At 39.8% G+C, this 12,420-nt stretch overlaps 1 protein-coding gene across 2 annotated transcripts in view; it reads left to right on the forward strand.

Annotated features, from left to right (window-relative positions):
- LOC123767073 (ubiquitin-protein ligase E3B) overlaps positions 1-12,420 on the forward strand; it is a 79,173-nt gene that overhangs the window by 8,337 nt on the left and 58,416 nt on the right. For both annotated transcript variants that reach the window (XM_069304790.1, XM_069304791.1), the window contains exons 3-8: positions 573-725; positions 3,350-3,452; positions 4,915-5,139; positions 6,535-6,723; positions 6,882-7,073; positions 10,909-11,124. In XM_069304790.1, coding sequence (XP_069160891.1) covers positions 573-725; positions 3,350-3,452; positions 4,915-5,139; positions 6,535-6,723; positions 6,882-7,073; positions 10,909-11,124 — 1,078 coding nt within the window. The remainder of the gene's footprint in view (positions 1-572; positions 726-3,349; positions 3,453-4,914; positions 5,140-6,534; positions 6,724-6,881; positions 7,074-10,908; positions 11,125-12,420) is intronic.

Genomic DNA, 12,420 nt, shown 5'->3' on the forward strand with positions numbered 1-12,420 from the left:
CGTAAAGGCCTGGCTAGATTGAATTGAGTGAAGTTTGCCAAATAGCAACCACTAAAGAGCCACTAAGGATACACCAGAAAAGGGCATTTCATTACATTCAGTGCTGGCTTTTTCTCAATACCTCTAATAGTTTCTTCTACTTGTATATTTTATTGCAGCCAATACAAGAAGTATAGTGATTTACGTACATCTGCACCCAAACCTCTGCTTTTCTTTTAATCTCCTACTCTTTTCAGTATTTCTTATTGTTAAAGAAGTCACTGCAGTGATACCAGCTGCATCATGCAAGGATTAATATTATTGATAACTGAGCTATTGAGGAGTTTGATCCTATTATTTAATGGTATTTTGGTATTCACTCTTATTAAAGGTATCCCATGCTATCCTTCTAGCTTTTCCAATACAAGTTATGTACTTAATTATTCACCAGCTTGGATAATCAAGGCTGTGGCAAATATGAGTAAAATATAAAGAAAATACTGTACAATATATGTAATTGCATTATAGACAACATTACTTGTAATTATTATTATAAAATGTGATTGTGGTATTGTAAGGGTGGAATCTTTCAGGGATAAATTCGACGAGTTGTTTGGCCATGATGTAGTACCCTTGGACCAAACGCCTGCATTACCTCCTGCCCTGGAGGTCTTCCAGCAAGTCGCACACTTCATTAAGATATTTAATCTGGAGAAAGATCAGAAGAGATTTGAAATATTTACTCGGTAAATATACTTCTTCGATTTTAAGCAATAAAATGAAAGGATCATTAAAGCATTAAGAACTCTTAAGCAGTGGTCACAAGGGAACCTATATGGACACACAAACATAAATCAAAACTATTCACTACTGTATCTTTTCATCTTTGTACAGTGTTGAGTCTTTCAGTGTACACAAAGTATGTATAGGGACCAAAAATTTATACAAAGATTAAGTCACATGAACTGAGGGTAGCTAGGGGGGAACAATTTATCTTAGTTACAAGGCAGTGATTATATCAGACCTTCTCACCTAAGATACTGAAATTAGGTTCTGCTTTAATCATTTCAGACTGAACAATTTTATGCTTTAACATTTTGGTTTATACAGCATGGAAGCTTTTTTTTCTATTAAAGCCTTGTTACTTAATTTGTATGTTGTGTGTAGCCTATTCTCCTATTCCATATTCTATAAACATGGCATTTATTCACATTAAATTCCATCAACCAAGTGCTGATCCATACACTTATTTTGTTATATGCCAGAATTAGGCTGGGATGTCAATACTTAAGGCAGGTGGCTGCAGGTAATGAATCTCATAACAGTGAGCACTAACTGTAAACTATGGACAAGAGCAGGGTTCTCCAGCATTATATTTGCGAGTGCCCTTTTATCAACAAATTTTTACCAAATGGCACAAGATACTTTGGGCTTTGTAACTACTGTACTGTACTTCATACACTCGATTCATATCTTGTACTTTCTCCTGATATTACTAACCATCCTACGAGGTGGGGATATTAGATAAACTCATAGTTAGCTCTTGATCTATAATCTGTTATCCCTTATATAGGATAGAGTAGCAGCACATTGTTGTGTGTACCTAAGTTTGTTAAAGAACTCTGATAAAGAAAGAGATCCAGGGGTGGCCCTGAATAGAAAACTATCACCTGAAGACCATATAAAGAACATTATGCAAGGAGCCTATGCTACACTTTCCAACTTCAGAATTGCTTTTAAATACACGGATGGCAAAATATTAAAGACATTTTTCACAACCCTTGTGAGACCAAAGCCAGAATATGCATGGGTTGTATGATGCCCATATCTTAAGATGCACATCAACAAAGTGGAAAAAATGCCAAGACATGCAACTAAATGGCTTCTGGAATTGAAAGATAAGAGCTACGAGGAGAGGTTAGAGGCATTAAATATGCCAAACTAGAAGATAGAAGATAATGCAGCGATATGAGCACTACATACAAAATAGTAACCAGAATTAAAAAAAATTATAAAGAATTCTTGAGACCTGAAACTTCAAGAACAAGCGGTCATAGATTTAGACTAAATTAACGTCATTTATATGATGTGGGTTCGGATCACTAATTCCTCTGAGCTTCGGTAGTAGTCAGGGAAATTAGAAAATTCCAGTTTGGCAGCAGGCTGCTGCTTCTGGAAACATTCCTTATTGACACTTTTGTGTTCTAGGCGAGCGCTCACCAGACTATCCTAAGGTGGCCCGAGCGTTTCCCGTGAGCGCGCGGCAACACTGAAATATGTGCTGTATACTCTTTTCAGTTGCATTACCTCAATTTTCGTTGTACGTTGTTCATTTTGGTATCAAAATATTTGCAATAGAATTCCCTACAGGACTGTATGCATATAAAGACCAAAAGCCTGACGTGCCACCCGCACCAAATCCAGAAATCGGCCAAGCATTACCCGTGAGCGTGCAAGAGCAATAAAATATGTATACTCTTTTCACCTTTGTCGCCTCAATTTTCGTGCTACGTCTTTCATTTCGGTCACACAGAAAATGGGAAGACTTTGGCACACATTTTAAAAACTTGAATTTTAACAAATATTTTAACTTTGGACGCACCGATGCGTCTGTACCACACATCCATAAAGTTATTTATGGACGCAACATGCGTCGCTGCCATATGGAAGTGTTAAGAGTACTCAGTATCTCGGTCAATAGAGCTTCGGGCTCACACGTATGGGGTCCGTGGTTCGAGTCTCCTAGAGCCCAGGTGAATGGAATGTTTATTTCCATGGAAGTGGGTATGACAGTTCAAAAGAAAATCCGCTTTCACAGAGTGGTAGATGGTTGGAACACGTTAAGTGTGAAGGTGGTGAAAGCCACCTTCACCTGTCTCTGAAGTGTTATATGGCAGATTGTTGGGAAGACGGGGCACTGTGAGCATAACTCTCATTCTGTAACTACACTTAGGTTATTACTGAGGAAATTACAAGCAAAAAGATTGTTTACATAGCTGGCATTCTGCCACCCACGAGGCAAATCTCTAAACATGCAGCATAACTTAACCCACAGTCCTAAACTGGAATCTGAAATTCACTACCATCAAATTCACCATCATTGTCCTCTCATTAAATGATTTCTTAAAGATCTTAAATCTTAAATTGCAATCTATACACTATTTAATGCTAACCATTTTAAATTAATGTTGGCTTAGATTATTTTGCTGATGACAAAATCTGCTTTTGTTGATCATATTTAGTTAAGAATGGTACCAAATCCTACCTTCCCCACAATTTTTTTTATGTACTACTAATACTTCAGATGGAAAACTGTTTAATAAAAATATTAAAGATAAACTACTTACATTTTTTGTTTTTGTTTTTTTAGGTATTTGTTGGCCAGCATGGACAGTGAAAACTTGCAGCAAAGTTACGTCTCTTGTGGAATAAATAAGGATCTCACTTTACATTGGATTCATCATATGAAATGTGTAAGTGTGTATTTATGTTTTTACTTGTAAACAAATTCTTTGTTATTTTTGTATTTTTATCATCATAAATAATAATGGTTCCTTGGCCAACTGTAAATTGCCCTTTTACAGTACAATATTATTGTACAATACTTGGAAAGTTATGATAAGCTCCCAGGATAGTCCCACCCCTTGTCATCCCACTTTGAGTGCACATTGTAGAGTCCTGCTAATGAATAGTACTGTAATATGAAAGATAATAATCATTGCTCATCAAATTAACTTAACAAGATTTGACTCCAAGCTTAGGGTAGCTTGCTGTGATGGTGGAGGCCTACAACTGTATATTTTAAAACTTGATTATCTTTAGCTACTAGAATTTACTCAACTAATCTTTAGAGACAGATTTATAATGTAAATGCATGGCAGTTCCCATGAATTTCCTGGACCTTTGTTATGATGATCAAATCCAAGAGGCGACATTTGAGGTTGCCACTGACCTTTGATCCATATTGTGGGGTTTGAGGCTTTGTTCACATTTGAGCTTCCTCACCCTCCTCGGGCTGTGTTGCCCTACTGTCCCCAGGCTGTGTTGCCCTGCTATCCCTGGGCTGTGTTGTCCTGCTATCCCTGGGCTGTGTTGTCCTGCTGTCCCTGGGCTGTGTTGCCCTGCTGTCCCCGGGCTGTTGCCCTGCTGTCCCCGGGCTGTGTTGCCCTGCTGTCCCTGGGCTGTGTTGTCCTGCTGTCCCTGGGCTGTGTTGCCCTGCTGTCCCCAGGCTGTGTTGCCCTGCTGTCCCTGGGTAACGCCAGACATTTACCTTAACCCATGTACCATAACTGTCATAGTTGTGGTCAGTGAGTTAAGGCACATGCATAGGGTTATCCAGGATGCTGGTTTGATCCCTGTCCTGCTTCGATGATTTTTCTCATGGCTATGTCACGTTACTGTGGTTGCCTCGTGTATGGACTCCTCCCAACATGAAGGCTTTTCACAGCATTTAACAGAACTCGGCAAACTCCGTACGCTCGTCACTTTCCAGAGTCCTTCTCTATTAACTTCATCATTAATTATAATAATACCTGTAATCATTATCATTATTGGATAACAAGCCATAGTGCAAATTGATGTTCACACATTGTTGAACCCAAATTAATGTGTTGGTGCCAGAGCCTATGAGTTGCAAGGTTCCTGTTAAAGATTAGTTAGTATTGACGTTTGAATATTCCACTAATAGTGTGTAATTAAGACTGTATCAAACATTAAATTTAAATGTTAAATTTCATTAACATTTTACATGGTTTGCTTCACTGGTAATGGTAAAGTAGTTTTAACATACACATTATGTTTATTATCAATACATGTTGAAGTTGATACATTTTATTCATATACTGGTACTCTACAATGTGTGTGTGTGTGTGTGTGTGTGTGTGTGTGTGTGCACATTTCTGTGTGTTTATACTGTATGAGGTTGGTATCTGACAGGTTCTCTTCATCGCCTGCAAAGTACTGGAAAGTTTGCAGGCAGAAGTATCTTCAGAGAATCGCCTGATATCCTTATACCTGCACCTCCTCCTTGCCTTTACTGCGACCAACACCTGGAGGATCGTACGCATGCAGAGCTTTGAACCGCTCAGACCAGCACTTAATAAGCTGACCGAAAACATCATGGGAGACTTAGTGTGTCGGGGCTTGTACACTACTTTAAATGTGAGTATAGTACTCTGTTTATTTATCTAATGATTTGTAAGGTATAGAGGGAGAGTAAGAAAATATTAAAAATCTGGAATATTTGCATTCAAAAGATAATTTAACTAATATCAATGTTGACTTGTGCTCAGATACTAAAAATATATGTAAGTACGCTGTGTATGAGTTTCAAGAGATTCAAGAAAATTATACTGCAACGAATAAGGAAAAAAACAATTATTGTAATCCTGCAGACAGTATTACTTTCTGCATAACATAAAATGAAACATAAAATTCTGTGAAGGCCATCTCAGTAGCTATATAGTAGCTGATATCTAGTAGGGGTAGCCTCAGTAGCTGATATAGCCAATCCTATAGAAGGCCCTCTCAGGATTGGCTATACCCGCTTCCTGGGGCTTAAGCACTGGTATAGCCAATCCTTAGAAGTCACACCAAGCCTCAAAGATTCATTCTGACCTACTGGGAGCCAGCAGCATGATTTGGTTTTCTTTACAGGTCACACAGGAAGTATTTAAAGAGATCCACTTGAGCCACCGAAAGAGGATCTTCTGGAAGAAACCTTCTGAAAGGACATATCCGACAGACCATAAAGTCTATGGAAATGAATCATGGGTTGAACTAGAGAAAAATAAAAAATTATACAAGGAGGCAAGGGTAAGAAAACCCCTTCCCCTCCTGAGGTAATGGCCGTCATCGGAAGGGACAATGGACAAGTGGGGTCTAAGGAAACACAATGACCCCTATTGGAATCCACCTAAGTCCCAGAAGTCAGAAAGGAAGGTTTCAAGGCAGAGCCAAAGTCCACACCCACCACCTGGGACAGAAAAGTGGATTCCAAAGGAAAGGTTTTGGAAGAAGGGAAGTTGAAAGTAAGAAATCCCTGAAAACTCGGCGGGACTAGGCAGCGCAACTGTCTTTGTGCCCAAATTGAAAGGAGCCACCACTGGAGAAGTCCGTGCTATACCCCCAAGCTAAACCCTGCTCAGGCTCCAAAACTGTCGGATGTTTTGGAGCTGGAAGCAGAAGGGAGGAACAGAAGACAGTTATACCACACCCACAAGGGAAGGAAGAGGTGGCACAGATAGAACCAAAGTAGAATTTACCAACACCAGCAATTTAATTAATTCCTGAAGGCGGGACGAATGCCAAAAAGTGCAAAAACCCCAAAAAATTCCCATAAGGAATAATGTAAATTGGATTAATCCGTTCCAGATAACAAAAAACATTGTCCACCACATGGGCATTCTCATACTGTATTAATAGGGGCACAGACCAAGGGTTAACTCTATTTTGGCAGTGGAGGCACTCAGCTAGGTTTGTTAGTTAGCACATCATATTCATTACTGTATTTAAATTTTTATTTCTAATAAATGACCACCTTTACCACTTTGACAGCATGTGCTGGTTCGAGGGTTATGTCGAGGGAAGACAGCACTACGAGGCCCTGCAGTCACCACAGTGGTGACACTAGCGCTGCGTCCTCTTGTGGCAGCCCAGTATTCGGACAAACTGCTTTCTCTAATCACCATCCACATCCTCAGTGTTCCAGCACTTGTTCATCACCTGGTTACCCTGGCTCCTGAGGTAATTGAATTATTATTAAAGTTCACATACTGTATACGCAAATGTGGGTTTTTATTCTATGTTATTATGTCTATGAGAAGACATTACCATTACTAATTATTATTATTATTATTATTTATTATTACAATAATTTACCGTGTTTTTGTTTTAATTTTCAGGCCCTGCAAATGTTTCGCACCAATGATTTATTTGAGAGAGATGTGGAGTTTGTACAGACGGAGCAAAATCTACGTATTGTTTTTAATACACTGGAAGGCTCCTATGCTTTGTGTCTTCTAGCAAACCTAGTTCATCTGGCATATGAAGAAAAAGATCGTGCTCTTCCAAAGCTGGCATTTCCCAAGTTCAATGTAAATTTTGGTTTAAAGAAAAAAATATGTTTGCTGTATAGTTTAATGTAAACATTTTATTGAAAAGCTTTACAGGGAAGAATCATTAATTTTAGTAAATATGTCAAAGTACAATAATTACAGTATGTGTTTTTTTAGGGTAAACCCTGCATCTGGATTGTTTTTAGACTACAAGAGTTAAACTCAAGAATACTGTATTTTATTATTTCTTGCTTGCTGTAAACTATAAGGAATAGGACTTTGCACAAAACTTGCCCGTTGATAGAAATAAATTACTTCTCTGGCTGTATTTATGCAGTGAAGTGGGCATGTACCTAATACACTACTGTAATTAATAGCTATGCTGGTTAGTAATATTAATATTACTATGCAGCAAACCTCTGGCATAATTGTAGAAGATATTCGCAAAACAACATTGCATATGTAATACAGATTTAACAATAAGAATGCTCCCCTAAAAATGCTGTCGTCCATATAATGTTTTTGTTTCCCCATCACGTTCAGAGTTCTTCCACTGTTGCCCTCCTGTGGGTGCATTTCTCAGTGCTTATGAGTCCCCCCTAGATTTATATCCATTTGTAGGTCAGTTGTCGTGTCTTCCCCAGTTATGGCATGGCAGACTTGTTTCTGCCCCCTACTTTAGGGTTGGGGCCATAGCTGTTTTTAGTCTCCTTATGGGGGGGGGGGGGGGTGAGCCTCTTGTGGCTTCCTGAAGTTACTACACTAATACAGGGTCAAACTATGAGGTGCCATCATTCATGGAGTTCTTATTTTCCCACCGGGGACAATGAACCAAAAACCTGGGCCCCCCTCAGAGAGGCACAGAAAGTAGTGTCACTGTGATAAAAGTGTCTGCCGGTGCAGTGTTGTTGTCTGCTGTCTGGCATTCTTGGTTGATTGGGCTTTATTTCTTCATTTCTCTATCTTTCTTGATGTCCCTCCTTCCTGGTTGGTGCCCATTTTAGTTCCTCTTCTGTGGGTAGATAGCTTCAGGAACCCACAAGAGGCTCTAACCAGAAAACCAGCATTGAATATTATGAGAAGTCAATTTCTGGGCAAGTCCTGGTGGCTCCCTGACACCCTACCTCCACCAGGGCATCAGGGGTGTTTCTATCATCTTAGAACTGAGGGTATTCACCTAGTTGTATTCATCTAGCTGTGCTTGCGAGGGTTTGAGCTCTGCTCTTTCGGCCTGCCTCTCGACTCAATCTATCAATGCTAAATTTTGTTTTTCTCACTTACTCACTTAAGATGTAATGAACATATATAACAAGATTTAATGAAAGGTGGTTTTCTTGACAGGTTAGTGATTATTGAGGACATGCTAAAGAATTATGAAAAGGTAATTAAATTAGAACAAGGAAAAGAAGATCTCAAGATTGAGTTTTGTAATTTAAAAGGAAGTATTCTCCAACAAGGTATGGAAATTACCAGCTTGACTGATAAGGTAAGGATGCAGGAGGAACACATCAAGGAACTAGTAAAGGATAATAAGACATGGAAAGTGAAGAGTAGGGAATTTGAAGAAATAAACATGAAAATAGACTCATATGGGGAACAACTCCAAGGAACTCAGAGGGCTAACATAGAGTTAGGTAAGGATCTGCAACTGGAAATTTCATTGACAACTCACATAGAGGAGGTTAGTAAAGAAATAGAAAAGTATAAAGAAGAAATAAAAGAGACATATGCACAACTTGTAAAAGAGAGAGATAATCAAGGAATTGTGTGGAGGTCAAAACCAGAAATGACCGACAAGAAGCAGAAATTAGGCAAGCAATTATGAAAGAACTGGTAACCAACAGTAAACTAGTACAAAACTGCAGAAAGAAGTAAGTCCATAATAATTTTTGGATGTTTAGAGAAGGAAATTTAATCTAGGGTGGACAGAGCAGCAGAAGAGATGAATATCATAGAGAAAAAAGAAGGTCCCAAGGTTTATTGAGAGCATAATCGGTCCAGACCCCGGTTATTGCTCCCTGTGTTAATGGTCTGGTGGTGGCGGCGGCGTAAAGGAGATTCTAGAGTTTGCTAGGGGTCTAGTTCCACGTAGTGAGGCTGTAGAATCTTAGCCGGTCAAACGGCTTAAGATCGCAGGGTGTGGGATTTGGCTTAGAGTAGCTCTGGGGTTCCCTTGGATTGAAGAGAAATAAATCAGAATACGGGTTGAGGTAAGGGGTGAAGGACGGAGAGGGCCGATACCCCCCACCCCCCATGTTACAACCCCCCTCAATTATAGACCTGTATCGTTGACAAGTGTAATAGTCAAAATATTGGAGAAAATAATTAAAACTAAATGGGTAGAACACCTGGAGAGAAACAATATAATATCAGACCGTTTTTGGTTTTCGATCTGGAATATCCTGTGTAACAAATTTACTGTTTCTATGATTGAGCCACAGAGATTTTACAGGAAAGAGATGGTTGGGTTGACTGCATCTATCTGGATCTAAAAAAGGCTTTCAACCGAATTCCACATAAGAGGTTGTTCTGGAAACTGGAATACATTGGAGGGGTGACAGGTAAGCTGCTAACATGGATGAAAAATTTTCGGATAGAAAAATGAGGGCAGTAATAAGAGGAAGTGTATCGGACTGGAGAAATGTCACAAGCTAAGTACCACAAGGTTCAGTTCATTGTCTACATAAATGATCTACTGGATGGAATACAGAATTATAATTATATGAACATGTTTGCTGATGATGCTAAGATAATAGAGAAGATAAGTAACTTAGATGATTGTCATGCCCTTCAAGAAGACCTGGACTGAATAAGTATAGGGAGCGCCACTTGGCAAATGGAATTTAATGTTAATAAATGCCATGTTATGGAATGTGGAATAGGAGAACATAGACCCCACACAACCTATAAATTATGTGAGAAATCTTTAAAGAATTCTGATAAAGAAAGAGATCTAGGGGGTGGTTCTAGATAGAAAACTATCACCTGAGGACCACATGAAGAACGTTGTGCGAGGAGCCTATGCCACGCTCTCTAACTTCAGAATTGCTTTTAAATACATGGATGGGGAAATACTAAAGAAATCGTTCACGACTTTTGTTAGGCCAAAGCTAGAATATGCAGCGGTTGTGTGGTGCCCATATCTTAAGAAGCACATCAACAAACTGGAAAAGGTGCAAAGACATGCTACTAAGTGGGTCCCAGAACTGAAGGGCAAGAGCTACGAGGAGAAGTTAGAGGCATGAAATATACCAAAACTAGAAGACAGAAGAAAAAGAGGTGATATTATCACTACGTACAAATAGTAACTGGAATTGATAAAATTGATAGGGAAAATTTCCCAAGACCTGGAACTTCAAGAAAAAGAGGACATAGATTTAAACTAATTAAACACAAATGCCAAAGAAATATAAGAAAATTCACTTTCACAGAGTGGTAAACAGTTGGAACAAATTAGGTGAGAAGATGATGGAGGCCAATACCGTCAGTAGTTTCAAAGTGTTCAAAGTGTTATATGACAAATAGTGCTGGGAAGACGGGACACCACGAGCATAGCTCTCATCCTGTAACTACACTTAGGTAATTACTCACTCACTCACTCACTAACCCACACACAGCACATCCACTCACACACCTGGGCTCATTGGTGTTTCATTACATTCAATGCTAGTTTTCTCAGCAAATAATCTGTCCCTGTGTGTGTGTGCTCTGTTATTTAGTATGTTAATTGTAGGTAATATTGAAGTGATTAAAGTAAATGCTGAGGTAAATTGTAACTTAAATTTCTAGGAAAATTGTATCTATAATATTTCATTAATTGTACAGCATACTGTGCCATTGTGCATCTTGTAGCCTAATGTCAAGCTTTCGTCAGTTTGTGGTGAAACGTCTGCTGGAGAAGTGCGGAGAATATGTGACAACGAAGCAGAGTAGCCTGACGCAGTGGCACCCTGTGCTTGGCTGGTTCTCACGTCCCCTTGACCAGCACCTCAACGAGTCTTTAACTTTGGTTAAATCACAGCTCCAGCTCCTTTGGTCAAGCTCAATTATTAAAGTTATGTTTTCATATCTTTCCAATGTTGTAGATCAAGTAAGTAATACAGTATTTAATTTGTGTGATAATGTACTGTACAGACGCATTCCTAAAATCCGAACCACAAAATAGCAGATTTTGTGAAAATCCAGGCCAAATCCATCTTGCAAAATTATTTTCATAAAATTTAAATTTTACTTAATCTTGCTTTTTTATTTATAATTATTATTCAAAATAATGCATTTATATTTTTTGAATGTTTTACTGAGCTTGAACTGTAATATAAATAGCACAAAAGACCTCATGTGACAGTTTTTCTTTTGTGTTCATAGCTTACTGGGCTAAGTAGAACGAGTGAACACATACTGCCCATGTCTGTCCAATCCCTCCCTCCCACACCCCTTCCCCAGCCCTTCCTCACCCCTTCTCGATCTCTGTCCTCCCACCTGATAACTTCCATCTGCCCTGCCAATACTGCTTGTCTGCCCTCACAGTTACCTCCATTTGTCTGTCTTTCCGATAACTCCTGTCTGTCCACCTGCACTATAACTCGATGCTTGCCTGCCTGAAACTCCCACTTGCCTTTCAGACAACTCTCACCAGCATGAAAAGTCTCATCCACCTGAAAACTCCTTCCCACACACCACAAAACTCCCACCCACCTGCCCCATAGCTCTTGCCCACCCACCTGTGCCATAGCTCTTGCCCACCCACCTGTCCCATAGCTCTTGCCCACCCACCTACCCCATAGCTCTTGCCCACCCACCTGCCTCATAGCTCTTGCCCCCCCACCTGTCCCATAGCTCTTGCCCACCCACCTACCCCATAGCTCTTGCCCACCCACCTGCCCCATAGCTCTTGCCCACCCACCTGCCCCATAGCTCTTGCCCACCCACCTGCCCCATAGCAAGACAAGAGCAAGAGCTTGGCTCTGAGAACATGAGAGGGGGCTTGAATGACCTTGGCTTAAAGTGTGCATTTCCAGCTCCTCCTGTTCTGTATTTGTGACCTGACTGTCACCTGGTGGGTTCTGGGCATGGCTAGTTTGTTCAGAAGATAACAATGTGATCACTGCCTTTCCTCATGTTTCCAATTATTGCTTGGATGTGCTCATAGGCTTGTTCTGCTCTTTGATGCCATAAAAAGCAGTCTCTTTTAGTGGTAGTTTAATCAAGATGCTTCACTGTCTTTCTTCCCAAACTACATGGAGCATCAGCATTATCTTGGGTAATACTTAGGCACCTTGGCACTAGGTTGGGTTATTGGTTCGTTCTCTCGATTTTGCCGTTCAGTAAAGAAAGACAACTATTTTCCATGACCAGAAATAAACCCGAGCAACCCACCTGACCTGTC

Source organism: Procambarus clarkii, chromosome 53, assembly GCF_040958095.1.
Source record: "Procambarus clarkii isolate CNS0578487 chromosome 53, FALCON_Pclarkii_2.0, whole genome shotgun sequence".
Lineage (NCBI taxonomy): Eukaryota > Metazoa > Arthropoda > Malacostraca > Decapoda > Cambaridae > Procambarus > Procambarus clarkii.